This window comes from Ascidiella aspersa, chromosome 3 (genome assembly GCF_963924565.1).
Source record: "Ascidiella aspersa chromosome 3, kaAscAspe10.2, whole genome shotgun sequence".
NCBI lineage: Eukaryota > Metazoa > Chordata > Ascidiacea > Phlebobranchia > Ascidiidae > Ascidiella > Ascidiella aspersa.
This window is the reverse complement of record NC_139449.1, coordinates 11,018,244-11,046,240: the sequence shown is the minus strand read 5'-3', so window position 1 is coordinate 11,046,240 and position 27,997 is coordinate 11,018,244. Positions and strand designations below refer to the sequence as shown.

Genomic DNA, 27,997 nt, shown 5'->3' with positions numbered 1-27,997 from the left:
TTTTAGACCAAGGGTGTGGGCAACTCTGATGACGTTTGGAGTCTCGCTGTTGCTGCTAATATTTTCCATAATTTTGCGTAATGGATGATACGGGCCGTCCTTTGACAGCCAAAGAAAAGAGGCAGGAACAGTTAAGGCGTTGGGACAACTCGGCCACAGACTCAGAATCCGCTGTTTTAAGCAATTGGAAGCCAAAGGTCAAGTTTAATGACGGAGCGGTGTTTTTAGCGGCATGTTCCAGCGGCGATTTGTCCGAGGTTGGAAAACTATTGGAAAAAGGGGCGGATATAAATTTCGCAAATGTCGACGGATTAACCGCATTACATCAGGTAAATATGTTTGTGTCACATTTTGTGGTTCCTGCAAATCCCACGGTTTTGATTTTAAATTTGCAAAAAATCCATGAATAAATTGAGTCTGCATATCAATGTTTAATAGTTAATTACCAGTGAAGAATGCTAAAGTTATTTTGTTGTTTGCAAACTTTTGTAGAAAAGCCAACATAAATCACTGGTCTAAATACTACCACATTTTTGCATTCGTTGCAGCGTTAATATTGCTAACATTATTTGTGTTCCGGTCCAAGTTTGGATTTGTCAAGTTTTATTATTATTATTTTATTTATGTTTATTCCTTGCAATTTCAATTTGATAAGTTTTGTTGCTGTAAAAAAATTGGGACTTTTAAAAACAGCGCCAAGTTGACACTAAATATTGTTCTTGTTAATTTCATATTTTGGGCGCTGGTCTGCAATCCTACCACAGTTATTAAATCAATGCACAATATTTGAATAAGGGTGCGAGTTAGCAATGGGCGTCGGTGGGTCGAGTATTATTATATTCATTTTTTCATTATATACATTGCATCCAGGTTGGAAAGTAAGGCCTGCGCAGGGGATTTATCCCCCGCTCAGCCGCGGTCGTAACTGCGCATTTCATGTAAAAATCAACATTAAACGCGATCAGCCGCGAAAAAATCGCTCAAACGCGAAAAACTTCCGTCGCGCTAATGGTTTTCAGTATAGCACTCCATTTTCAGCCGTGCAAATTGTACAAATAACGTTATCACTGCCGCGCAAATTTGGACGAAAATGTTACTACAGCCGCGCAATTTTAAGCTGCAAAATCGTCTCCCCCGCGTAAAATCAAAAGTTTCCAATCTGGCATTGCATAACCCACCCTAACCCATATAATGTAAGTCGTGGTGAATTCTAGACCAGCGCCCATCTTTGGACTAATTTGTGGTTTCCACATTGATACTTTTTATAAAAGTCTGCCTAATTTTACTATTTTTTTATAAAACATTATGGAGTGCCAATACAACTTCCATACTAATGTGATACGTTATGCAGCGTATGTACAATTTGGTGCAACCATTTGCTATAAAACAACAAAAATGTATTAGTTTCAAGTACTTGATATAAACGGCAGAGTTACATTTTAGTCTAAAGATCCAATATTTTACTTCCCTTCCAATCACTTTAACGAATAATAAAGTCTGTAGAAATGTATATACCTTTATAAAATATATATCATAAACAATATTTTATATGGAGTACAGTTTGCTTAATCTATTCAAATCTGAATACCGGGTTATTTTCTCATGTCGTTTGGTTTATTTAGTTATAAATATTATTTTGGCTAAGCTAATTTGTGGGTGTTTTCATTCTATTTTAACAAAAGTGCAAATTTAACTTGGAATGAAAAATAACAATTAAACTTGGTTTTAGTGTTTTCTTATGAAAGAAAAATTTCATTTTAACTGTTAAAACCAGTTTTTAATTATATCGTTTTGAAAATATTTAAACACTGTAAAGAGTTGTAAATTGCTGTATTTGAAACTAAGCATAGGCTGATTGTTGTTTTTAGGCTTGCATTGATGGCAATATTGATGTGGTGGAATACTTGGTTAAGCAGCGCATTGATATTGACCAAGAGGACAATGAGGGTTGGACTCCACTGCATGCTGCTGCATCTTGCGGATACATGGACATTGCTCGGTGAGTTAACTGCCAACTAAGTGTAAACTCAGTAAATTCTGCTAATCTGTCAGCACTATTGTTAGTATAGGTTTTTTAGGCTGGCTTATTCAGTGTCATTCTAAATAATTGTTTGGTCCAATGTTTTGTAGTTGTTTGTTTCATTCCAATATTAGGTAATTTTTGTGGCACTTGTTTAGATTTGTTAATGTGGGGCTTAAGTATAGCCAATTGAACTGCTTTCAAGGCTTTAAAAAAATATTACCTATATATTCCATTCACTGAAACATAATTTGGCCATAGGAATGTGGGGTAACATTATATATGACTAGAATATTACTATAAAGCTTATTATCAAATTTGCCTTTCACAACTTTCTGTCTTAATTAATTAGATTTCTGATATAGTCCCAAGACTTAAGAGTCATTGTGTTTTTACAATAAATAATGTAACAACTCAAATATAGTAACATTTAAGAACCAAGAAGCCAGTCACAGCAGATTAAATTGTCTCAATTCATAAAATCTTAACTGGTTACATTCAACTATAAAGTTAATTCTGTATTGGTTGAAGTGTTGGATCAAATTCGAAATATGTTAACATTTTCCTGGGTAAATGTTTCTCTTATGTACGTATGTTTGACAAGCTTAGCCTTAACACAAAATGATATTTGCTTAACAGTTGCTTCCTGGCAAAGCAAGTGGCATGTTGTTAAATTATTTTGTCTTGCAAATGCTGCATTGGCCCGTGGCCATGTTACACGGTCCGAGAAAATAGGGCGCTTAAAGGTGTTAGCACTTTCATGCAAAGTTAGCAAGCCAAAGTTAGTTGATGATGAAGTAGGTGTCACTTTTTTCTTTTCAGCTGCTAATAATAGCTCTGTTACTATAAATAATAGTGAAGTTGTTGGATGAAAAAAGCGAACACTAAAATCTTGTTGCTTTTTGTAAAGTTTATTACCTTTAGGGCTATATTGTTTTGCAAAATGTATAAAGATATATCTAGTTTCCATTAATTCCAAGTTCAATATACTCAGTTTTTCACATGTATATAACTTAAGTATGTTCTTCCTAGTCATGAAATCCTTTTTTTTAAATGGGTTAAATGCTACTGCAGTAATTATCTGACTGCCTTTGTTGATTTGTAAGCTTAACTTATATTATATACTAGTAGAATTTTAAGTACCAATATTTACTGTTTGCATAAAACAAACAATTGTTTGCCTTTTAAAACTGTTTGTGTACTCTGTTTGCTTCATTTTTAATGTTCAAATGTACTAGTAGCCACAGCTGCCTCAGTCATGTTTACTTTGACATATGGCAAGAGATTGAATCAGGCCTGTGCATTCCAACAAGTGACAGCATTCCATTTTAGAAATTATGTCATAGCTGACACGATGCCTGCTGTGTGACCTTGCTACCATTAAACTTTTTGTAAAGATTGAAGTTCATCTTTAATATATAAGTGTTATTTGTCCCTAAATTTTTCTGATTTATATACGCTTGGCCTACATTTATGCATAAACACTTGGTAACTTCAATATTTTTTCTCAGGAATTATTAAATCTTTTTTTTTAATTTTTTTGATTTTTTGGAACAAAAAAAAACTTAAAATTTAAAGAAGCTAACAGACATTTGATTTTTGCTTGCAAGATGAGAAAAATCCTAGTCTTAGTTATTGTTTGCAATCAACAGCTGAGTAAATTGGTTATATAATATGTGTTTCTATAGAGAACAAGTGATCACTTTTTCAGATTGTTATCCATACCCTATTTTTTACTTTTTTGTCAACCGATACCGTTACCATTTTTTTATATACCTGTAATAAGGTCAAAATTTGAGTTAAAATACAATTAAATTCAAATAACATGTTAATTTATCTACCTATATTAATGAAACTCTTTTTTAATGTTAACTTGGGATGATAGAAACAAAAACATTTCCTGCAAAAAAAGAAAAATTGTTATTTTCATTGTAAAATTTTGGCCATAAATTTCAGCCAAATTTAACGATGCCTATATATATGTATATATAGGAAGGAAACTATCGGTTTATCTTTTAACACATAAAAGTATAACACATTAACCTCCATTGTGACTCTTGATAAAACTTGAATGCTTATAACTATAAAATCTTTTAGACTGGTTTTGATTTTGTTTTCGTAACATGACTTACAAGATATATGTTTGTTAATTCTAATATTATGATGATTTCAGTTTTCTGGTGAAAAATGGCGCCAACGTTGCTGCAGTTAACAGTGAAGGGGAAGTACCATTGGATATTGCAGAGGAAGATGACATGATTGACTATTTGCAACAAGAAATTAAAGCACAAGGTATTTACCAAGAAACATAATATTAACAGATGTTAAACTGCAAAAAAAGCAATTTAGTGTCCAACAAAGTAATTATTGTTCAAACTAAATGTGTTTCAATGTGTAATAGTAGTATATGTTTCGCTATTTATCCAATGATTCTGTCAGAAGTAAAAGATAACAAAAAATTAACGGATTTATAAGCCAACTATCCTTATTTACGCGCAATTTGAACAATTGCTGCTACAACTTAAGGTTTTACGTTTTTTAGTGATTTCCAATCGGTATATGACACTGGTTTCCGTTACGTAAAATATGTTAGCCGTGTTTAGCCAAGATTGTGTGTTTAGTCGTTCCATTTAAACAAAAACACAACATTGCAATTTAGTTTGATATTAAACACCCCAATATTTTTTAGATTATCTGCTATAACTTACGGCTTCAGCAAGCTTACACAAGTCTGGTACTACGCAAATTAGTTAATAAAATTTGTTTTTGCTCGTTCAAGCCTTTCTTTTAATGGACTATTTTAGACACAAAACACAAAATTGCTTTTTCTTATAATAATTCAACACACCATTCCTTAAATACCGCTTTCACACAGGCTCTAAGGTGTTACTCTGATTGTGGGAAAGCATTAAATTTATCGATTTCCGACATACTTAGCGCCAAACACGACCAGCACCTTTGGTTACGGAAAACGTTTGGGCATAAGTAAAATGTTATGCTATTTGACAAAATATTTTTGCGTTATTTATTTATGCCTCTAACGAAGATTTTTCGCTATCCGTAACATTACTTTTTGGTTATATGTTGATTGCCACATTCGTTTTTTATAATCATGGGCTATAAGACGAGGCTAGAAGTTCAACATGTTACAACGTAATGTGCAATAGATAGTGATAAAAAGCCCACATCATGACGGATTGTTTTATTTTGTTTAACTAAACAAATTTCAGGTAAACTTGTAAATTATCGGGGTTATTGTAGGTGCAATTAATTAACATCAATGTTCCAACTATGTTAGTCCTTTACCAGTTAGAATTAAACTGGCAAATACTCTATTTTTTACCTAGGCAGCGCCATGTTTTTCATCTAGTTTAGCATATTATGCATATTTTACTAACAAAACTATAAACTGTGCTGTTTGTTGCTGGAGTATTATTCAATGTTATAAAATTTTTAATACGTTTTTCGGAATATGATCAACAATAGGCTTTGTACTGTTGGGTTGCAATTTTTTACACACTTCATTAGACAAGGGCCCGTATGAATATAACTTACCAGCAGTATACCACATCACTGATCTTGTTTAGCATGCACAAAATAAATTACACAAACAAATTTTTAGATAATACTTGCAAGATTCAACTGATACCCACTAAGCCTTATTAAGTAAAAAAACACTATTTTTCAACTTTTGCAATTACATGTTGTGTCACAAACATCGTCATAATTCGAAACGCCATTCGTATTTATTCTAAACATTTTGGCTAGAGATAAACAGATATATCGGTTTACCGATAATATCGGCCGATATTTGGCTTCTACTGATATATCGGTTTCGTAAATGTAGGCCGATAGTATGAAAACAGGATATGATTTTTCCTGTACAACAAACTACGTACCGATTTTTTATTCAAAAAAATTTGGGATTGAGCATCACAGCAAGTTAATATGCAAAATAATAGTTTAATAATTAATATAGGTATATAAACTAAAATAAAATTGTTGGCCCGCATAACCCAAATTGTATTATGTATAACCTGGTAAAAATACATGTGTGTAGTTTAAAAGTTCTTTCGGGCACATAAAGGAAATTGAAAATTAAACTTTGTTTAGATGTTTGTATTTAGCAGTTTCACAATTATTTAAAAGCAACCTAAATCATTCACTTGGTTTAGCACTATACCAGTTTAGCATTTTGGTATAACACAGAATGTTTTGAGGAAGTATTCAACTTATTTCTCTTACTAAAATCTACCTAAGCACTTGTTTATCTTTTCTCTTATTATAATTGTTAAATAATTTAGATTTAAATGCGGTAAAACTAACCTTAATAAAGTTAAACAAGATGATAAACTAATTTTTTTAGCAATTTGCAAATATGAGAATCTTAGCCTTGATGTATATGCAAATAAATTAATTTCTGTCTCATGTATAACATATACAATTTGTTAAATGCAGATTGTGTGGATTAAAATGTTTTAAATGTCCAACAGTGCTTTGACCAGAGAGTATTTTAGGGTTACTGCTGAAACCAAGTATATTATATACTTTTTTGAAAACTATGACTCCTACCCTCTTGCGCATGTTTTCAGGCAATAGCTTATATAGAATTTGTCCATGAAACAGGTGTTTGGTAAAATATGCTAAGCAAATGTAGGGACGTGACAGTGCCAGCCGTGTGTTTCTTTTAAATGAACAACTATTTTACAAATTAATAAACTGACCAAACGAAAAGAGGAAAATAAACTGGAACAAACTGAAATAACCTTTAAATTAGTGGGCTTTCAAAGATAAAAACCAAGCATACGATTAGTGGCCTGTGAAAAAGTAACCTTAATCTCAAATAGTTCTAAAGGCAGGATGTTGATTTTTTAACACTTTTAGGGCTAATAAATCTCAAAAAATGGATCAAAAGGTGAAATGAGTAAATAAGCGTCTAATGAACTGCACTGTTACTAAAGACCGAAGGAATTTAATAATATAATTAGCGAAGTTTGCTGATGCCATTTGTTTCAGTCATTTTACAATTTTTTTGTGGTATTTATTAATTATTAACTACTTAAACGTTAACTTTGGTGTAATCATTTAAACCAATGTCCCAATGTCATTAGATCCAACATCTTATATAACAAATAGTAAGTGCCTAAAGTTTATCTTTATGTGTTCTGTTGACAACACAGTGGTCAGCGTCCATTTACCAATTCATAAATTATATGGGCCGAAAATTTATTTTCGTTACATATCTTTTTTTGGTTGCTATGGTTGGCTATGGTATGTTTCAGACCAATTTTATAGTGTGACTTAATCGTTTTAGATTTTTACAGCTATCTACTCCTATTCAGTTAGTATGTTTTTTTGCTTTGATCTTTCAGGTTTGGACCTGGATGCAGCCCGCAACCAGGAGCGTGAAGTGATGACAAATGATGCCGAGCAGTATTACAACGCCCTGTTAAACGGTGAAAAACCACCACTGTATCGACACCTAAAGTCTGGTGCAACGGCTCTCCATGTGGCCGCTGCCAAGGGATATGTCGATGTCATTAGGTGAGTTTTAACTACTCATATATGGTGATGAAATTGTTTTGAAGATGTTGTAAAATTACTCTGAAATGATTAGTTAAATATTACCACTGGCACTCATTATTATATCAGTTATTGGTTTAAAGTCAAACCTTGCTTGTTTTTGGTTTATTAACTAGAAACTTTCCTTTCAATTTCAAGTTTACCATTTTATGAACCTTAACCAAATTACAATAGAAAGGTCTTACGTAATGTTTATTTAGCCATTGAATAATAGTTTCATGAAAGGCATCATTTCCCAGTGAGTAAGCAGTTAATGCTGATAGACAAATGTATGATTTTTCGTATGTATGTTGTTGTATAGAAAGTAGTAGCAAGAAACATAAAGATTGTTATTTTTTAAATACTGACACCACTGTTTGAACTTTGCCTAAATGATCAATGTTTTCTTATAGAATATTGCTTAAAGCTGGCGTTAACCCTAATTTGCAAGACAATGATGGTTGGACTCCAATGCACGCTGCATCCCATTGGGCTCAGCAAGAAGCTGCAAAACTACTGTCAGATAAAAATGCTGATCTTAAAGTCAGAAACAAATTGGTGAGTTCTTTTCCTGTTTTATTGCTACTTGAATGTATTTGACATATGCTTCATGTACCATCATTGTTAAATTAAAAAATATACCCTCAATGTTAAATTCTGTTTGTTTTATTTTTTAATGATCTTGGACTTATTTTTTGTTTTATTTTTAGGGACAAACACCCTCAGATGTCGCTGACGAAGATATGCTTGATTATCTTGTAGACCTACGTCATCAACAAGAAGAAAATGTATGTTTTATTATTATTTCATAGAAGTTTTTTTTTTGCTTTTGAAGATTCATTTTACCAACATTCCTAGCTTGCATATGGGTTATTAAAATCTAATTGTTTGGTATATACTTAAAATTTATGATTACCTGTTTGAAATGACCTCTCCTTGTTTTGCCTTGCAACAGAAAATAAATGCGAAAGATGTTCCATTGATTGATCCTCCACATTCTCCAACCAAAACGTGAGTCCAAATTTGTATCATGCACACACGGATTAATATCCAATAATATTGTATTGGAAAGCCATAGCTACATATAGGTTACCTGATTATTATTATTGTTTTCTATGGTTGTACTTCGTTTTGTGCACTTTTGTGTGTCATTTAGTTACATAATCCTTCTAATTTTCCTAGGAAAAAGTTGGATACAGGAAGCTACCAAGTGAACTCTGAAGATGCCAGGGACTCTTCCTCGCGGCTGAAGGGCAACGTTAAGTCGACAGAGATTAGCTCTTCTTCTGATGATGAAGAAGACTCAACATCCTCAAGCGAGGTCACAAATTCAAAGAGCAGATCGGACACTCAAAGCAGAAACAATATAGACCACAGTCGGCCACCTCTTAACCTCTCAAGAACCTCTTCTTCCGACACCGTTCAAACAAGACATTCTGCAGAAAACCAGTTAACACACAGCGCTTCGGGAAGCAATGTTTCCAACAGTGGCATCCGCCGCCAAACGAGACCAGCGTCGCTGCACTTTCCCAGTTCTGTTACTCAGAAAGATATCCGTCCATCTGTTATGAGTGCCAATAGTGTCACTGGCAGACCCATTGCAACCACCCAACCTATACAGGTAATTTTGATTTTACTGTTTAATACTGTTTTGATCTAGCTATTCAACATGTTGATTTCATATGTGTGAAGTACTATTTTAACTTCTGGTGTTTCCCAAGTTCTGAGCCTTACCAACAGCTTGTGTACCTGTTTCAGAAATCTTCTGTTCAAGAGACTCCCAGTACACCAACAGAAAGAAATGCAGATATTAAAGAAGGTGCTCCTGATACATGGCGGTCTGGTAAGTTCTCCTTTTTTGTTTTTCACACATTATATTACGTTATATTACATTATTATGTAGATATATCTTTCTTCAGGTAATTTTTGTTTCAAATTGCATACTACTTGCATTTCTATTGTATTGTTATTCCAATTTAAAGCAATATTTTCGGCATAGCTTTTGTAAGATTTTTCTCATGTTATGTTCTACTTGAAGTAACAGTGTTGTGTAAACAAGGTCGGCCAACAGCTGAAAATAATTGATTTGGTGTATCAATTGACACCTTTACTAATTAGAGCACTCTGTCTGGACAGTTTTTAATTGAATCCTAATGCCCTTAGCAGACCAGCAGACAATTTTATTTTCAACTAATTTCAATTTAAAAATATTTTATATTTTATTGAGACCTGCCAAAAGCGCAAACCAAAGTATTTTTAACATCACATTGGGTTAAAATTTTTTTGTAATTGACATTTGGAAGTTACCTCATTTGAACTAACATACGAAACTCCACAATTTCTGTTTGGTGTTTGTTGTTTAGTATTTGGTTATGGTCGTACAGCGTTTTGTAGACTGCATCTTGTGTGATTTTTTTAGGTTTAAGAAAAACAGGTAGCTTCGATGAAAAGAAACGAGTTGATCGTGGTAGTCGACTAGGATCAAGAAACCAAGGTGAAACATCGCAGTCCACCACTCTTACTTCAAAATCAAGTGATAGTTATACTCACAAAAAGGTTTGTACAATTACCTCATTCCATATAAAGGGAAAAACGTTCCAACCATTAAATAAGCTTTAAAAAAGATGGCTATTGGTGTTAGGTTTTCCATTTTAATTTATTTTAACTTTAAAGCTGTTAATTTTTTTTTATTTCAGACTGACATCCGAACTGCAAGGGTTGCCCCTATTTTGGATGCCAAGGCTGCCAGCCGAGTCAAAGAAAAAGACACTGAAAATCTTGGGTAAGTGGGGCTAACTTACAAAAGCAAATTTAGGCAAAGGTTTAGCGTAAGTAAGACAATTTTTTTTACAGTTATCAACGATCAAGTTCCTACAGCAGGAGTGGAGACTCTGGGGTCACTCCATCCTTCAGAAGAAGGTACCAAGTATCATTTAATCAAATTTGAATTACAATTTTCTATAAGAACATTTTAAAACTGTAATTTTTTAAAGCAGTGTTGGCCAACCTTTTGTTTTCACCATTTTTTTTTTGTTTTTCGCCATTTCTTTTTTATGTGGCCCGAAAATTTTTTTTCGGACACACGTTGTTTTTGTTTTTATTTACGTGTTTTACAGATGTACAACAAAACAATTGTTATATGTTTTAGATAAGAACTAATCTCCGAAAACCTTACTTCTGGCAATATGTTACCTCATTTCTGTTGTATTTTTTAGACATGTTTTTTTGTGTTATCTCGGAGGTACAATGCACCACTTGTAAGCGTGCAATCCAACGTTATGTTGGCCACGACTAATTTAAAGCTACCCATATTTCTGTGATTTATTGGATTACTGAAATCCTGATTTTCACTGTGTTCCTCAAAAAATAGCATCTCATACAAAAAGGCGGTTGGTCGAACAACGAGCAATGACTTTGCCACTTCATTCTTGATTAACAGAGGTGCCTTTGCAAGGTATACTTAGTAACCTTTGTATTGACCACTGAACCAGTAGCATTTTTCCGTGGATTGCAGTTTTGCTGAGCCTTTGGAGTTGACTCAATGATTTTTGTTAGTTTTAAATGATATGTTAAAGTGTTGTTTATAAAGTCGACATGAACAATTAAAGCATGGACCCTTACGGCTAGCCTGTTTGACTAAATATGTTAGTGACTCATCCTTTCTGTAGACAATTGCACTGCATGTTTCTGAAGGTGATACAGTTGCAATGCTATTCTTATTGAGTGTGTTGGGTGTGTGTGTATTATACAATCAATAATATGAAGTTGAATGTGCAATCCTATACTTTGAGTAGGACATATCAGTACTAACTTTTTATTTAGCTGTTAACGGTATTGGTAATGTCGTTTGATATGCACATGTCGATTTAATATGATATGTATTTCCTGTTTAGAAGTTTGAAATTAACACATCTAATAACCCTTTTAAACATAATGAGGATAACACTGTAAGGAAAATACTATTTTAAATCACATAAAAAAGTCATAATTTTTTTGTTTTTGCTTGAGTTAAAACATTCCAGATAAAATACTTTAATGAAGATGGTTATTGGCAGCCAATGGTTTATAACAGCATTGTTTCTGGTTTGTTACATTGTAGTATTTAGCTAATATATTACAAACTAAAGGTTTTGTTAAGGATTTATAACACACTAAAGGTTTGTTAAAAAAAAAGTTGCAAATTTTACTTGGTATACCAAAATTTAAATCACAAAAAAAATTTAAAGGATAACATTATTTTAGAAACTCAAAGGTAAATGCACTTATAGAGGATTTAGTTTCTGTTTTGTGTTCTTATGTTTTATACTAAATGTTAAATAGATGTATATTTAGCAGTATCTGCACGGAGCGTATACCAACACTGTGCTTTGCAAAAACACGCCAAATTTTGGATGTGGATCGATTTAACCTTTTCATTTATAGTGTTGTACTAATCAGTTAGCTAAAAAATCTAAAATTCTTGCTTCTATTTTGGTTTCAGTGATGACAATGATAACACTGCGGCATCTTCAAAAACTGCAGACGACGCTGCAAACAGGTATGTACATTATGTACAACTGTAAACCTCAGAAATATGTAACCAATAAGTGAAGCTGCCCCCAAAAAACTTTTACAGAATCAATATTAACCTTAATAAAAATATTAAAGCCATAATATTCAATAAAATCAACATTTGGCAGTTTACAGACGTCTCAGCAATACCTCATGCTGAAATGCCTGTAAACTGTGAAATGTCGATTTTATCGAATAACATGGCTTTAATATTTTTATTGAAATTACTAAAAAATACTGTGTATTGTGTTTCAAACATTAACCTAATACAGGAAATTTATATTACCTAAATCCTTGATTTTTCGTTTTTACTTATTCGTGCATTGTTTTTCAGTGATGCAAAGTCTGACAAGCCGGATCGCAGAAGATCGCATTTGCAGCCGGTGCGCGATGAAGAGGCAGAAGCACAAAGAAAAGCTCGTTCACGCAGAGAGCGGCAGTCCAGGAGGTCCACCCAGGGAGTCACTCTTGGTAATGATTTTCTCCATATATGACCCACTTTTTGCAAATGTGGTGTCATTTTTTAATGTTTTACCATATACATAATAAGAATATCGAAGCCCATACAAAAGTAGGTATCGTTTTGAACGTTTCGAATACCTCTTTATTCATTTTTAACATAGTCAAAAAAATGATACCGGCTTATTTTTATTATGTCTTACTACAACCTCCAACCATTAGGCTCCCAAATTTTACCATAAAGTTTTGTTTGCCATTGTTTGTGTTGATAAAGCTTTGGTGGTCTGGATTAAAACTCAATAGAACACAAATACTGGATATTGGATTGAATATGTTTTACAGTACTGATAGTTTACGACTTACAAAAAACAAGTTTTACGTTGTTTAACCAACACACAACCTTTGGGTTTTTTTATCTAATTTTTGCATCTTGTAAAGTCAAATTACTATATAAAGTGAATTTACAGATGTATACGAGGAGGCAAAGCGTCAAATTGAAAACATGAAGCAAGAAAGGGAGTCATCTAGTGGTGGCGTAAATGCAAACAAACCAGCCGACTTAAAAGACGGATCGACTGAAAACTTTAAAATACCTCATAATGTAAGTTTTGTTACCTTTAATGTTAATCTGTTTTTGATAATCCAATCAAATCTTCTTTTATTGTCAGTGAGTATAAATAAGCTGTTGTTTAATCTGGGAGATATATAAGTCTGTTTACTGCTGTATAGTAGAAAACAGAAATGATCATAAACAGTGTCTATTGATGAGTTTGTTGCAGGAAAACCTTAATATAGTTTACAATTAATACCTTTGTGTAATCAATTTTTTAGTAAAGACCAACTTAAGCTTAAGTTGTATGCCAAGCATCTGATAACACCTCCCCAGCATAAGCCATGTTAAAGTTGCCTCGTATATTACAGGATTCAGTTCCTTTGAATCTGAATCGCCGACATAAAGATCCGCATCATCTCGGTAGTGGGCACTCAGCCTCGACCACGGCAGGGGTGCCTCATCCCGCGGCTGTCACTCTCCCCTCGGGATATATACCCTCCGACCAACGAGTGAAAAACCCTCCGAGCGCCAGTGTTCCCAGCATTACAGTCAACGATGACCTGGAAAATAACAGTTTGGACTTGGGTAATAACTTTTTTCTTGAATATTATTTAATTGCAAATTTTTTTACAGCACTCAGTAATACGATGATAGTTAAAACTTTGTATAATTTTCAATTTCAATTTTTGCCCTTGTGTTTAATTTCACTTTGTGTTCTGTTAATTTTACGCAAAACAAAACAGTATAATGATATTAGATTGGGGATATTCAGTTAGGAGGTAAAATTAAAAAAAAAAAAAAAAGTTTTAAATTAACAGTATAAACGTATATTTGTCTAGTTCACTGTTTCATATTTGCATTTAAGACAATGACGATGAAGCACAGGGAAAACAATTGCCGGCCGGACAGTCTCCATCTGCCAAAAAGTCGGCAGCACAGCAACGTAGAAGACAGCGCAAAGAAAGAAGATCGACGGGACTTCCTGGCCTAAAACCCGACTCGACCTTAACCGATGTAAGTGGAAAGAATGAAGAGCCTGGTTACGGTAGCGATGATCCTGGGGTAGGTCGTAGCAGGGCTAAGGGTAGGTACGCAACTGGCGATGGAGAGGATTTGGAAAAGAGACTAGCTAGATTGAGAAGTGAGAGAAAAAAGGCGATGGCTGAAAAATCTCTCAACATTTCATCTGATAATTCTGAACCTGGAATCCCACAGAAACCGGTCTTGGCTTCAAACAGTCCTTTTCGTTCTATTGATAATAAAGACGACCTGCAACACCAAGCCTTAGTTGCCAGGCTTAATAAAAAACTAAAGCGGTCACCAATGGAACGTGATGCAACCACAACCCTTGATCCACATATTGATGCTAAACCGAGTTCCATCCAAGATAACACTGGCGAAAGTGAAAAGGATTTAATATATACTGATAATGACAGCAAAAAACAGCCACCTAGCTTGGTGGCCATGTTTGCAGCAGGCGAAAGTTCATCACGAAAAACAGTTCAGGCGACTGCTGAAAAAAATCTCGAACCTAAAGAGTCCGATTTACAGGAATTAGAAACACATACCAGTACCGAAACGGCTCTGGATTATGGTAATTTGCAAAGTGAAAATGTTGTAGCGCAGTCGACTATCAAACACAGAGATGTGTCGCATGTTAGAAAGCCAACCGATCAAAGTGACGCTTCACAAATATGTGAACCCATTTCTGAGGAGACCAGCCTAGTGAAAAAGGAGCAGGCGCGAAAAAACAGCAAGGATGATGGCATTAATGGTGACGACAGCCATGGGCCTTTCCTGCAGCAAGCTTGTAGATGCGCATGTTGTTTGGGTTGTTTTGTTGCACTTTATAGTTTGTGGAACTGTTGGTCGTAAAAGCTTGTGTTCAAAGTGTTCCATCGAGTTCCACGAAATTCTAAACACTCTCCCGTTGTGTGGTTTGTCAAACCATCAGCCCAGTTTGATGCTGCTAAAATATTATTACTTAATAAATAGTGATGCTATAAGGCCTTTCATCATTCATATTTGCTTGTGTGTTAACTGTTGGTTTTGCATTGCTGAATGATAACATGCATGTTGCGTTTTACTTTGTAATGTTGTACGTTTTATTAACACATTTTCAGTATGCCTAATATTTACAATCTAACCAATCACCATAACTGCTTGTAAACAATATTTTCACCAGCAAATTGTTGATTTCACTCAAGTGATTGTTAAGTGTCATGACACTTTTCCTAGCTTTTAAACATGTTTTAATGAAGCTAATCTCCATTGTGTTGTATTCATTTCTTTCATGTAAACGTTTGTGTTTTATTTAACTGTGCTGAAAGATTTTCAAACCAAACTACACAGCATTTTTACTGCCAACGCAAAATACTTGATATTTGTTTATTTGATTTATAACCTAATAGCCAAACACTGCACACAGTTTAACAATGTCAATACGGCAAATAACACTTATTTACCTTCTCAATAATTTTTATTGCAAAGATTGGATATTATATTTAAATTGGGCCTAGATGCTCAGCATGTTTTAATGTATGTTCCCCTATCTAAGTATTACAGCCAAAGCAATCATTTGTATATAACAAAAATGTTGTCTGGTTGCACCTATATAAACATGTTGATCACTGATAAACTTTTCATCTAAATGGTTTCTACCTGATTACATGTGCCTTTTCATTGTATAGATAACTTCCAATATAATACTAGTTCAAAATGCATGTTTCATTAATGAGTTTTATTTGGTGGTACCAAAACTTAAGGTAGCCTCGGCAGTAAAAAGAATGTGTAGTTTGTTAATCTTTCACAAAATGCCAAGCAAATCATCAACTAAGCAATGCACAGATTTAGTATAGTTTTATGACAGAAGGACATGTGTTTTATTTGCGTTTTATGGCTAGTGGATGTGATTGTTACTAACCCTGGTGTAAACACCCTAAATGAATATAGCAAGAAATACTTGAGGTAAGCTGGCTAGATAGTTTAGCAGTTATACTTTTACATTTTGAATTCTGTCCATTGAATGAAACCGCTGAATGAGTTTAAAACATTGTATTGCAGGATTCCCAATCGTTCAAGGAATTGATAGATGAAGATTCTGAAGAATCTAGCAATTTGGCCCCGAGTGAAGTTTTGACAGATGATTTAGCTTGGTTACAAAAGCTAGGTCCAGTAACTAAAAATGTAAAGAGTTTCATTGCAAGTCAATCCAGTCCGAGTGGAGTAATGTTGAGAAATTCAAAACGGCGAAAGTCGCTATACTACAAAAGAAGGTCTGTGCAAGGTGACTTACATCCAATTGAGTTAAGAAGACAACTATTTGGCAGAAACACTATTTTTAGTCCTTCCCTTGGCGATAGTCCCAAAGAGAAAGTGTCATTAAGTGAGAGTCCAGTTTGTTCAACCGGTGTTTCAGTTAGCCCAAAGCGCCGACATAGCCATTGTGGATTATCTCCTGTTCTTCACAATTCAAAAGTCCTCTCAGATTTCTCAATAGACAGAGTAACCTCCTATTCATCCCTGGTTAATTCTGGTCACAGCAAAAACGTTAGCAGCTGCAGGCAAGACAAGCTTGAATATAACGAAATTAAGAGCATTCATTTGAACCCAACATTGACTATGCCAATTTTCCAGGGCGCTTTGACTAATCAACACTGCCTTGAGAACTCAATACAGAATATTAATTCATCCACAATTGACTATTTTAAAGACAGCATGGCCTTTGGTGATAATAGACTTGTGTTGAACCTTTCTCCTCGAAACCAGAACAGCCACTATAAAAAGTCATTAGAACAACCATCTGAAAATGACTCGCTCAACGCTAGCCCTAGCAGAATTGAGACAATAAAGCGAAAGCTCGACTTTAGCAACCTATGTATTTCAGCAAAGGTTAGTTTTTAACATTATTTTGTTGTTATACAGAATTATGCAGTTACCTCCAATTAGAGCAGATTCACTTTATTTATGTTACCCCAGCAAGTGCTATTGCATTGTGATGTGAGGTAACGGATGCAGTTTGTTTATAATGACTGCATTAAAACGTGATAGGTGTCATTTGAACGCGCAAGCCACAGGAAGGAAATTCACTGCAAATAGAAAACATGTTGTGCCTGTGCTATTCAAATGAGCGACATAACTCTTAAAGTGTTTTGTTTTCGTGTGTGGTGCACCACTGCCATCATGTGTAGGCCTTCTCCCCAATCTACATTCACCAGAGGCGCTTGGTATGATAGGGTGTGCTTCTATTTGTTGACACAGTCAACAGGGCAAACTCATTGTCTATTCATCCCAAGTGCGGTACCCTTTTTACTAGCTTACTACCATTATTTTTACCCTTTAGTGAAAACTTGGTTCACCTGTTGATTATTCATTTTGACTAATGTTTATTTTACATATACATAAAATGTCATGTTGTATATATGTATAATACATGTATTTTGTATATACTGTTTCCTTAAGCATTCCTGGTTACCCTATTTACCATTGTGTTAATTGGTTTAGAATCCGCCCAGTGATGAAGAAGATGACGTCATAAGTAATGAAGTCACCAATGCTGATGTAAGTTTATTTCCGAAATGTGTTTAAATTGTTTTAAATATAGTTTGTTGTTTGAGAGTGGTTTGGGACAAAAAATATACATACATAACATATGGTTTATAAAATTGCATTCGGTTGTAAGCAAATTGTGAAATATCTCCATTACAACATGCAGCAGCAATTTGAAATGATTTTCACGCTTATGTTGGGTTGTTGGCTAATGTTTTCAAATCCAAACAGCAAATCTTTGTGTATAATTAAAACCGAGAAATTAATTTGCCAAATAAATTCTTGCTTTATAGTGCTTCACCGAGTAATATACAAACTTTGACCAAGTTAAAATGAATTTCACTTTCAAACTATTTTTAGTCAAGGTAGTTTGCTAAAATGGGAACATGTTGCATGTTGACCATAATGACCAAGGTTTCCATTAATCACATTTCCCCTTTAAGATAATTCAATCCTCAAATATACAATTTTCTATATATTTAGGAAACTAGTAACTCATTGTGTAGTTCTCTAGTGAACTTAAAATGCTTTCAACATACAAAAAAGTGTTGGTATAAAGTATAAACTAACAAGAAAGATTGTGTTGGTAATAAAACAATTTTATTTGCTTAAAAAAGGAATGATCTAGTTTTATTTACACCAAACAGTTGAAGATGGATTTGCATATCATCAAAGTCTCGCTTGTCATTCGAACTTCAGGTCGAAAATTGGTCCTCTAATGCTTCACATGTAAACGCCTAGACAGGCTTCCTAATCAGTGCATACGGTTTGCTATGATAGACTTCCAATTATCCCGGCATCGCGAGAGAGGCATATTCAAAACCACTTGCAGCTTATTGCTTCTATTAGGGAGTCATTTCACGTCACGAGCTGATAATATACGCCAAGGCCCATATAGCAAGGCGACTGATGATTGTCGGTATGTTACTTGAGAGACTGCTGCTTCGTGACCTATTAGCGTCTGCCTTTGCGCCATAACACGTAATAGCAGAGCCGGTCAGCGAGACTTGTTAATTCAGCTGGCGTCCAACTCGAATTATGGTGTGACAGCGACACGTTTAGCTGTTGAACAGTCGCACAGACTAGCTGCTTTTAGCGATTTGTTTTCTCAAGCAGTGAGGTGTAGTTGTAGGGTTATTTTTTTAGACAAAGCACTGCTGCATCCACGCTTTTAACGCCTGTGAAACGCTTGGCTGACAACGTGGAATTGGCTTTACAGTGTAGCTCTGGTACGATGGAAGACACGCGAAAAAACTGGTCGATATCCCCTGAATTGTAGGAATGTACAAAAAGCGTGAGGGCAATTTATCAATTCAGTACATTCACTCCACCTACTGAGAAGAATAAACAGTTGATCCATCCGTGCAACTTCTAAATATTTTATCACGTTTGTTCGAAAGGTCACAAAACCCAACTTTTTTTATTCAAATTTTTATGATAGCTTAGTTGGCCAGCTGTTCCCTGTGATTATTTTTGACTGTTTGGTTTTGCACACCCAAATACAGCAATCAGCCATTTTTTATAAAAAAAAAATATGTATTGCGTCTAGACTCTAGACAACCAGTAAGCTGAGCCAATTATTTTATTCCCTTATCACAGTACCTAACCATCGACCAAATAAAAAAAAAAGTCGCTGTTTGTCGTTTGAGGTAAAAAGGGTTTAGCGAGTTAGCGCCAGTCACAGACGGTTATTCCTTATCACCCCACGTACATTAGTCCAAAACAGAACTTACGTCCTTATTTCGGGGGCTGTGTTGGCTTAATGTCAAGCGACGAGTGCTGAAGAGTATAGCACACACATGCCAACCCATCCCTTTGCCGGTCTCTGATCAACATTCCGCGCTCCCTTCGTCACAGAAGCAGGGCTTTGGGGTGCGCGCCTAAGTTAGCGTGTGGTGTGTGTGTGTATGTGTGGGATTGCGCTTCGCTTGACATCTTAAGAGAAAAGTGAAAGCAACCGCGGATGCGTGTGAGGCGACTGCGCGTCGGCATCGCTGGCCGCCGATAAGCTGTCATTTGCCGTGCAAGATCGCATATCGGTGCAAGGGCTTCCACGGCATCGGCTCGTAGCGAGCAAAGGCAGGCTTGCCGCGGGCTGAACGTCGAATTACCAAGTCGCGTTTGTGTGTGAAACTGGCAACACGCCGCGGCGCAACCGTTCAGCCACCGAGCTATGACAGTTTCGAGAATAGCAATTAAAGAGGCGCAATGCGGCGACCGGTTAATTTGAGCAGGTTATGAGTGGCAGCAAGTGGCCTTGCGCGAACCTAAAGTGCCTGTTGTAAAACGCCAAGTGCCGTTTTGCCTACACTTCCTTTACAGTCACGTCGGGTAAAGAGATTGTAGACAGCGCTTAGAATTCAGGCTTATCATCACTTTAGCAGCACATGGCCATTTCGTTCAGCAAGTAGGTTGAGAAATATTATTAGATTACTTCGCTGGTTTCATTTGAAACTTTTCAACTTGTTCGGCGCCGTTTCCTTATTTGGTTACAGTGTCAACGATGGTTTGGCACAGCAGAGAGTGCCGCTAGTGGCAGACTGCAAGTTTTCAACAAAATCCCAGTTGTACTTTAAGTTGATTTGCAGTAAGTCGGTAAATTGTGCAGTTGCAGTATTTGTAGCAGCAGTTTAGCTTGGTGTCCCGGTATATTACGTTATTGTACTCGAGGTTAATAAAAATTCGAGTTTTGAGATATGGAGCAAAACTGTGTTTTTCTGTACGCTTTACAGGAAATTTGAATTGCGTTGTATAAAAATACAGCGCTGGCCTTTGCACAAGGCAATGTTGTTTGATCTTATGTGAGAATGTTCTGGTGATCGAAATGTCGTCCAAGTACTCGAGCCGCTTGTTGAGCACTCGACAAAATACCGATGCCATCGCTGCTTCCCCAGCAAGACCGTCGCTTGTAAGATTGTCCCATCGCATTGGTGCTAAGTGACTCAACGTATTTGTAACGGCAATTCTGCCAGGCTTGAGTCCACGGTTGTTTAGTAGAACCGATTGCGCGGCCGTTTACTGGGTTGAAAATGGGAAACAACGCATTTTCCGTGACATTAAAGCAGTGGTTCTCAATCCTTTTTTCACCGCGTACCACCTCGAGGTTCTATAATCTTGTTGCGTACCAACAAAGTATCGAAAAACTCAACTTGACTCAAAATTTATATAGGATTATTAACAGGGGCGGATTAGCTAATTAGTTAGCCGGGAAATTTCGAAACAAATTCAGCCCACTAATCTTGAAAAAGTTTCCCTTTTTTAACTTTGCAAGTAATTATCCCGAAAACTTTTTTCACTAAAGGGTGAAAATAATGCTAGTAGGCTAGTAACGAAGCGAAACGTTAACAATGTTTATGTAAAAAAGAAACGTTAATCGTCTAACACGACTCATTAGAAAAGAGCAAAGGAAAATGGCAATATTTTAGATTCGGCGCAGTTATTCGTATTGAATGCAAAGAAAATATCAATCTAATCCAATAACATTTTAAACTGGAAAATTTAATACCCAATTGCCCATTTCAAATATCTTGAGGTTTAAGAAACAATGATTTATAATATTCAGAATTCTAAAACATGTCTTACAAATTACAAACACTGTACAGTCCTAGAGATGTGTACGATTAAAAAAAAATCGCCACCAGCCGTAAGAAACATTTTTAGTGAATAAAACGATCGTCATTGTACAGAATCAGAGCATTGCCTGCAGTATTAAAAAATTCCCCATCCGCCTAAAAACAATATACTGAATCAAATCGAAAAAAACGCCGTATCGGTCACACACTTATTTCTAAGTTCACATTAGCCATCATCAATACGCGTTTTCTTCTTTCGGCAGAGCGATCGGCTGCGAACTGCCTCGGCCCGCTACGAGACCTCGTCCCTCCCCGACCGACACAACAGGCACCGCAGTGGTGGCCTCAGAGGCAGCGACTCCGACCTGCCCGGCAGATTCTCATCCTCCGTCAACAACTCTACCGAGGAGCCGACCACAAACGCCAAAAACTACAAGAAGGTTGGTGTTATTTGCCCTTTTCAAAGTCGCACGACCATGTGTTAATGTACGGACCGCTGCCTCCCCATTGACGATTGCTTTACGCTGGAGTTAAACACGAAAAGCGCTGGGTCCTCAACTTTTTTCCCGTTAAATACCCCCGTGTTTTCTTCAAAAAAAAAAAAAGAAATTACGCCAAATAAAGCGGTTTGACTTGCAATTAGTTGTTAGCTCCATAAAAATAGTATTTTCCAGTGTATAATATCAATACATAAGCTAAGCATAGAAGTGCCATTCAACTTGATATGGTACTGTGGATTCTTTTCAATGTAAGGTTACTTTTAACAGAATGTAGCAAGCATTGGCGTATGGTTGTTTCTTGATTCGCTTCCCTCTGAGCCTGTTGAGTGTTGAGCTCTGTTGATAAAGTGACTGTCTCGGTATTGCCGGACGTCGTGAGTTTAATCCTAACGCATGCTAGTTTATATAGCCTGGCCTTGCTATTGCGACATCTTTGATCAACAGATTTTAGTTAGCCCCTCTGGAAGGCTCTTTAAGTATTGTGATATGCGTGCCATTGTATGAATGTTCTTCTGTAGATTATTAAATTGGTCCTTTTTAAATTCGGAAAAAACCAAACGCTTTTTGTTGTAAATAGGGTTTTCCGATAATGTTGGTTCGGGGCCGATGTCAGATTACAAGTGGCAGTATCGATACTTTTCTGATGCTAGGGTGGCATGTTGTGAAATATATACCAGGGCCGTCGATCTAACGCAGTGTTTTTTATCTGGAAATAAAAAAAAAAGAATCGTGGATAAGCTCCCTAAGAACGCGTTGCTGATTTCCCCTTAATTCAGCTTTTCTAAGTAAAACATCGTCGATATGGTATTGCTTCGGATGGACGTAGGTTTTCAAGAGAGCACAAGTGGTTAGTAGTATCACAATAAAGTACAAATTCTGGACTCTAGAAATGCAATCTAGTTCATAAGCGGACCGGCATTCTGGCAAAAATAAAGTTACGCCTTATTTATTGCCCAGCCAGAGCTTATCACTTCTCCAACCGACCCAAAATTTAAAATAAGATAGTAAAAATTAAATGTAACTCTTGTTGAAATTCTGGTTTTCAAAATTTCGGTGATCTAATTTTAATTCTAATCTAATTTAAAAAAGCTAAAATAAATCTAGCAGCCAAGTCCGCCTCCAGCCCTCCAACCGACCCCCAAAACCTCTCTCGCACAAACCGCCTTACTCAGCCTTTTTCTCCCTTGCCGCGCAGTTGTACGAGGAGCAGTGCGCCGAAAACGAGAGCCTAGGTACGGAGCTGAGCGAGGCGCGACGCCGCATCTCGGAGCTGGAGAGCCGCCTGGAGCGAGCGGAGGACTCGGTTGCCAAGCGCAAGGCGCAGGAGACTGAGAGGAGAGAGAGGAAGGCGCTCGAGAGGAAACTCGCCGACATGGAGAAGGAGCTTCTGGTGAGAAACGCCGATGGCAGCTTAGAGCTTTGGTCGAGCTTTTTTATGCCAGAATTAAACCGCCGGGACGCTGGGCATCTAAACTAATTGTTTTGTTGAAATTGTCGCTGTTTTCTTATTGTTCTGAATTTTTTAATTTAAGCTTGGCGGTTTTTATGCAGAGCTTGTTGGATTTTGGCAAGTAAAACCCGCGGCAGGTTAAACTTAATTTTTAACTGAAATAGTAAATTTTATATTTTAATATTAAAAAAAAGTAAAAAATCCGATATACAAGTAACTTTTCGCCAAAGTGCGCGTATATATTTTTTAATATATGTGCTTCAAGAAATACTCAATAATTAACTATACAGAAAAAAATATCCACTCAAGCGTGTGAGCCGGAAGCAGCGTAAATCTCCGGTTAAGCTTTTTATAAATTTCACTACAGGCCTATTTGACCGTTAGTCGAGATTGTTGTTCTTTTCTAAATGTTCATTTTAACAACTTTTCCCAGGTCGGAGATTTGTGACGATTGAAAAGCGTAGCAGAGTAAAGTTTAATTTAAAACCCAAATGGTACACGCTTCAAATATCATATAGATAATATCTTTTTTCGCCAATATTCGTAATTTTCAGTAATATTGACGTGCTCACATAAAAGCTCTCATGTCACAGAACAACAAATCGCTGCAAAGTTGTTCCTCCGCTCGGCTAACTCTAATTAAGCGCTTGTTGAAAGGCTGCGGCGCTGCGGCTCGTAAAGCTATTTCGGTCCCGGAAAGCGCCAAACGAAAAAAACAGAGAGCGCAGTTTAACGGGCTCCAAGCAGTACCCCCTTGCACGTCTCTCGCCCACTCTCCGCTCCCGTTGTTGTGTTTTGTTTCCCCGTTTCACGCGCCGCTCTCTAATCCATCATCAGAGCAAAGACGAGGAGGTGAGCTTGCAGGCGAAGAACCTCGAACTGAAGCAGGAGAACCAGGCCCTCACACGTCTGGTCAATAAGTTAGGGTACCCGGACGCTCTCGGCGCCGGCTCCGGTTCCGATTCTACCTCCGCTTCCAGGACCATGGTGCAGGCCTTCTCCAGCCGATCCTCCGACAAAATCAAGTCCAGGCGCAACCCGCTCTTCTCATCCGTGTCAGAAGAAAGCGAAGATTCCGACTCGCATCCGGACTCGGACCGCAAGTTGTCTCGTGCCGCGAAAAGCGTAGAAGAAGACACAGCATCTTCAGTGTCCTCCTCAGCCGCTGAGCTGGAGCGGCGTTCCTCTTCAGTCTCTTCCGCTACTGAGTCGGAGCGGCGCTCTTCCTTCACCGACAAGTACTCGTCCTCGCTGCGCTCCGCGTCCACAAAGAGCGACTACTCAACGCGAAATATTCCTTCTAAGAGCGAATATTCCTCCTACAAGGATAAGCCGTACAAAAGCGATTACTCCAGCAGCGGTAGTCGATACGGCCAGTCGTCGCAAGCCAGGACCTCGTCGTACACCACAGATCGACCTTACAGCATGGCGGGCAGTCTCAAGGAGAGAGACCGTCCTTCAAAGATTTCCTCGTCCCTTTCTTCGCCTTCGCTGTCCAGTCGATACAACACGATCCCGATGGGCGGGTCGCGCAGCAGCCAGCTCACCAACTCGCACCAAAGCGGCAGCAGCCCGATCTTTGGGCGAAAAAAGATCGGCGAGCAGTCGCGCTTCTCCACCCGCGAGGACTTATCTTCCGGCTTGAGCAGCTACCGCAGCCGGAACTACGAGCCCATTAGCCGCTCGCGCTCGCCAGTCAGCTTCCCGACCTCTGCCAACTCGAAGCGCGTCGGCAACCTGATGGACACATACCGACTGAAGCCTTAGCGCAGCACGTCCGGTGACTGGCATCCCTCCTAATTTTTGTATTCTTACCATACCCTCTTATTGCGGCGTTAGTCACCATATTTAGCTAGCTTTAGCCCCGAGCACTCACTGTTGTCGATTCTGCCAAACCACCACTTCTCGTTGACTTCCGACGCCTCTTTGTTTCCGCGTCGCAACGACACCAGCACTAGTTATTCTTCTTCTTCTGCCTGTGTTTTGCCATCTCTCTCTAATCCAGCATCATACTGTGATTGCACTCATCCGACGACCACCGTAGCCTCGGCTCTGTTACACACACACACCAGCAACTCTCCGCACGTTCTTCCACCCAACCATCAACCAGCAGCTTCCAGATTGCCAGTCACCCTGCGCGACGGTGCCCACTACCTCCCATCAGAGGAAAAGGTGAAAGCGACGCCCGCCGAGGCGGTCAAGGTTATTGGAATGGCACGTGTCTGCCTTGAAACTGCGATTTCTCATTTTTCATTATCGTGCCGTCGATCTTGTGTTCGTTTGTTTGTTGTTTGTGTTTTTTTTTCAGTTGTTTGCGCTGAGAGCGCCAACGCCGCTTGCACATTGATCGCAGCCGCGCCTTGCCTCATGCGCCCTTTTTTTTCAATCATCTGCCGCATGTTTTCGTTGTGACCTGAATAATAGAATCCCTCACCGGCTCTCTGACATGTGATCGTCACGAAGCCCCGCCAATAACAACCGTCCAGGTGGACGTCCGACTCGTTAAACAGGCTTAAATCCTGCTATACCTGTCTCTCTCCGCTTTGGCCCCATGCACCACAGTGATTTATGTGTTCTAAACCAGACTTCTGTCGCTACTTTGTTCCTCCGCTGCGTTATGTTTTATGCATGACAATCGTTTATTTTTTGCCTTTTCCTGCTAAAGGGAAGGCTGAGTGCATGTTTCAACAAGAATAAATTGTGTTTTTTCCCGTTCATTTGTTTGCGTTCGAACGGCACCAGTGATTTGCCCCGGCAATAATTTGCTTTGGCCGGACACGCCGAACAGCATGACGACTTGTCGTTTCTTCTTCGTTGCCGTGATTTGCTGTTTGTCGTCCCCCTAATATCGAAACGACCAACGACCGAAATTGCAAACAGCGGGCGAACTTGCTGCCACTAATTTCGAACAGAATTAATACGGTCCGAGTATGTCTTGGCACAATGATGAAAAGCACTAACTTTAGAAATCAATGAAACTAAAAAACGCACTGCCAAATTTGGATTAATAACGCTAAGGCGACTGTTTTAACGGCTTTCTTTTAACACCTTGTTATCGCTCTTTTTTCAGGCGCTCTCCGATCTGAAGTCCGACAATCAGCGGCTCAAGGACGAAAACGGTGCGCTCATCCGCGTAATAAGCAAGCTCTCCAAGTGATGGCTGGAAGCGTTGTGGCAAGTTTTAATCATGATCGCGCCCACACGTTGATTGACCCGACACCTAGCACAGTATGTCGTCATCACGCCGCCACCGCCGCCATACTGCCCCACCGATTGTTCGAGACTGTTTGTTCGGAAGATTCGAGGACGATATTGATACTTTGAAGGGAAAAAGGCGCCAAATAATTAAGTTTGGTTGCGACGTCAAAACATACATGTGTTTGTTTTATTGTGTCAAAGTGGAAACTTGCGGGTTAAAGAATCCCGAAAAGCAACGACCAATTTGCAAATCGCACGCGCAGAAGCAGTACATTTTGTGCAAGGGTTCGATCCTTTTGCTTCGTTGGTAAGGTTTCAGTTTTCAACTCCTACTTGGAAATTGCTTTTCGGGATTCGGGTCTGAACGAATATTCAATGTCGAGTGTGGTCTGGGATGTGAATGCATGTTGAACGATTGTCCCTCGTAACCCGGCCCTGTTGCACTTAACCAATGGCCGGTAAGCGAATGATCCTTTTTTGCACAATTGCACGCGGTTATCAAGACGTCGCTATGACTTTACCGTAGCATTTTACACGGGCGAGAACACGCGCGTTTATTTTTCGAAAAAAACATAAAACAGTATTCAATGCGGAGTAAGCGACGATTTTTTTTAGTTTGCCCTTCAGAGCGCACTTTAAAGCATCTATTGTACTGTATACATATATAATGATTGTGTTTCTTATATAAACATGTATTACACAAAATAAGTGGTGCTTTCAAGTGGGCCTTTACGGAAGCACCCGACGGTTTGATTCCCGTTTTACTTAAGAATGTAGTGATACAGGAAAGGTTGTAGTGCGCAACGATCCTTTAAAAGCGGTGTCAAAACGCGGTCCAGTTTATTTTAACGTCGTCCAGCAGTACAACTTTTTACATGCTCGAATTTTCTTGCCTTGTGCGTTATTATTTTTCATTTCAAGTTTCGCGTTTATTTTTCGTTTTATCCGTTTCCAATGGCGAAAAACAGCACGAGTTTTTTGGAAAGCACCGGCTTGTGCCTGTTACCCGATCAAAAACACGTGATTTTCTCTTGATTCGCGCTGAAAACCTGGTGTTTCTGTCCCTCCTCTAAGATTTTGTTCGCCACTGAAAATATTTTCTACCCAAATCGTTTACTGTATCTCAAAAGTTTTGGTTCGCCAACCTTCGTCGTTATAATGATCAATCTGAACACTTAAATCGATTTAAAAATGTTGTTGTGTTTTAGTAAGGTCAGATGACATCAGCATTGTAGGCGAGTTGATTATGGATGCCGTTGTTATGAAAAATATTTCAGATATTACTGCAGTCCCATTATTCTATTGATTAACATGACAGACTTTGGACAAGAATTAAAATTATATTTAAATATACCAATTTTTTTATACTTTTTGCACCAAAAATCACCTGCAAGACGTTTTTTGTTCCGACTGAGCTACTAAAAATGCCGTTGGACAATGACGAAATTACAAATGGACCCACAAGCAATTTACTAATTTTGCAAGTTTTTAAATTAAAAAACTAGATTATAAAAATAGTTTTATACATGGCCCACAGATAAAAACTAATTACGGTTAGAACTGAAAAGAACAGTTCTTGTTTAT

At 37.6% G+C, this 27,997-nt stretch overlaps 1 protein-coding gene across 3 annotated transcripts; it reads left to right on the top strand.

The window, feature by feature from the left end:
* Positions 1–23: 23 nt before the first annotated feature.
* On the top strand, positions 24–27,777 carry LOC146159955 (protein phosphatase 1 regulatory subunit 12A-like). Of its 3 annotated transcripts, none has more exons than XM_083384983.1 (22): positions 24–329; positions 1,869–1,999; positions 4,194–4,312; positions 7,393–7,564; positions 7,996–8,140; positions 8,293–8,370; positions 8,538–8,593; positions 8,765–9,203; positions 9,311–9,425; positions 10,002–10,138; positions 10,279–10,364; positions 10,436–10,501; positions 10,953–11,036; positions 12,063–12,119; positions 12,468–12,604; positions 13,060–13,193; positions 13,514–13,730; positions 14,011–14,159; positions 17,649–17,705; positions 21,529–21,705; positions 22,961–23,155; positions 26,286–27,777. In XM_083384983.1, exons 1-22 carry the CDS (start codon positions 81–83, stop codon positions 26,370–26,372), a joined length of 3,087 nt encoding a protein of 1,028 aa, XP_083241109.1. In that variant the 5' UTR covers positions 24–80; the 3' UTR covers positions 26,373–27,777. The 3 variants fall into 3 exon arrangements, with proteins under 3 accessions (XP_083241109.1, XP_083241107.1, XP_083241108.1); XM_083384981.1 differs by lacking the exon at positions 26,286–27,777 and adding an exon at positions 24,053–25,202 and having other exon boundaries at positions 9,341–9,425; XM_083384982.1 differs by lacking the exons at positions 10,953–11,036; positions 26,286–27,777 and adding an exon at positions 24,053–25,202 and having other exon boundaries at positions 9,341–9,425.
* Positions 27,778–27,997: the final 220 nt, after the last annotated feature.

Excerpts from the sequence above, each read along its gene's own strand:
- LOC146159955 (XM_083384981.1), top strand. The coding sequence starts at position 81 with ATGGATGATACGGGCCGTCCTTTGACAGCCAAAGAAAAGAGGCAGGAA. Across the intron at positions 9,204-9,340 it reads CAACCACCCAACCTATACAG|AAATCTTCTGTTCAAGAGAC; the intron begins GTAATTTTGATT and ends TACCTGTTTCAG. Across the intron at positions 10,502-10,952 it reads ACTCCATCCTTCAGAAGAAG|CATCTCATACAAAAAGGCGG; the intron begins GTACCAAGTATC and ends CTCAAAAAATAG.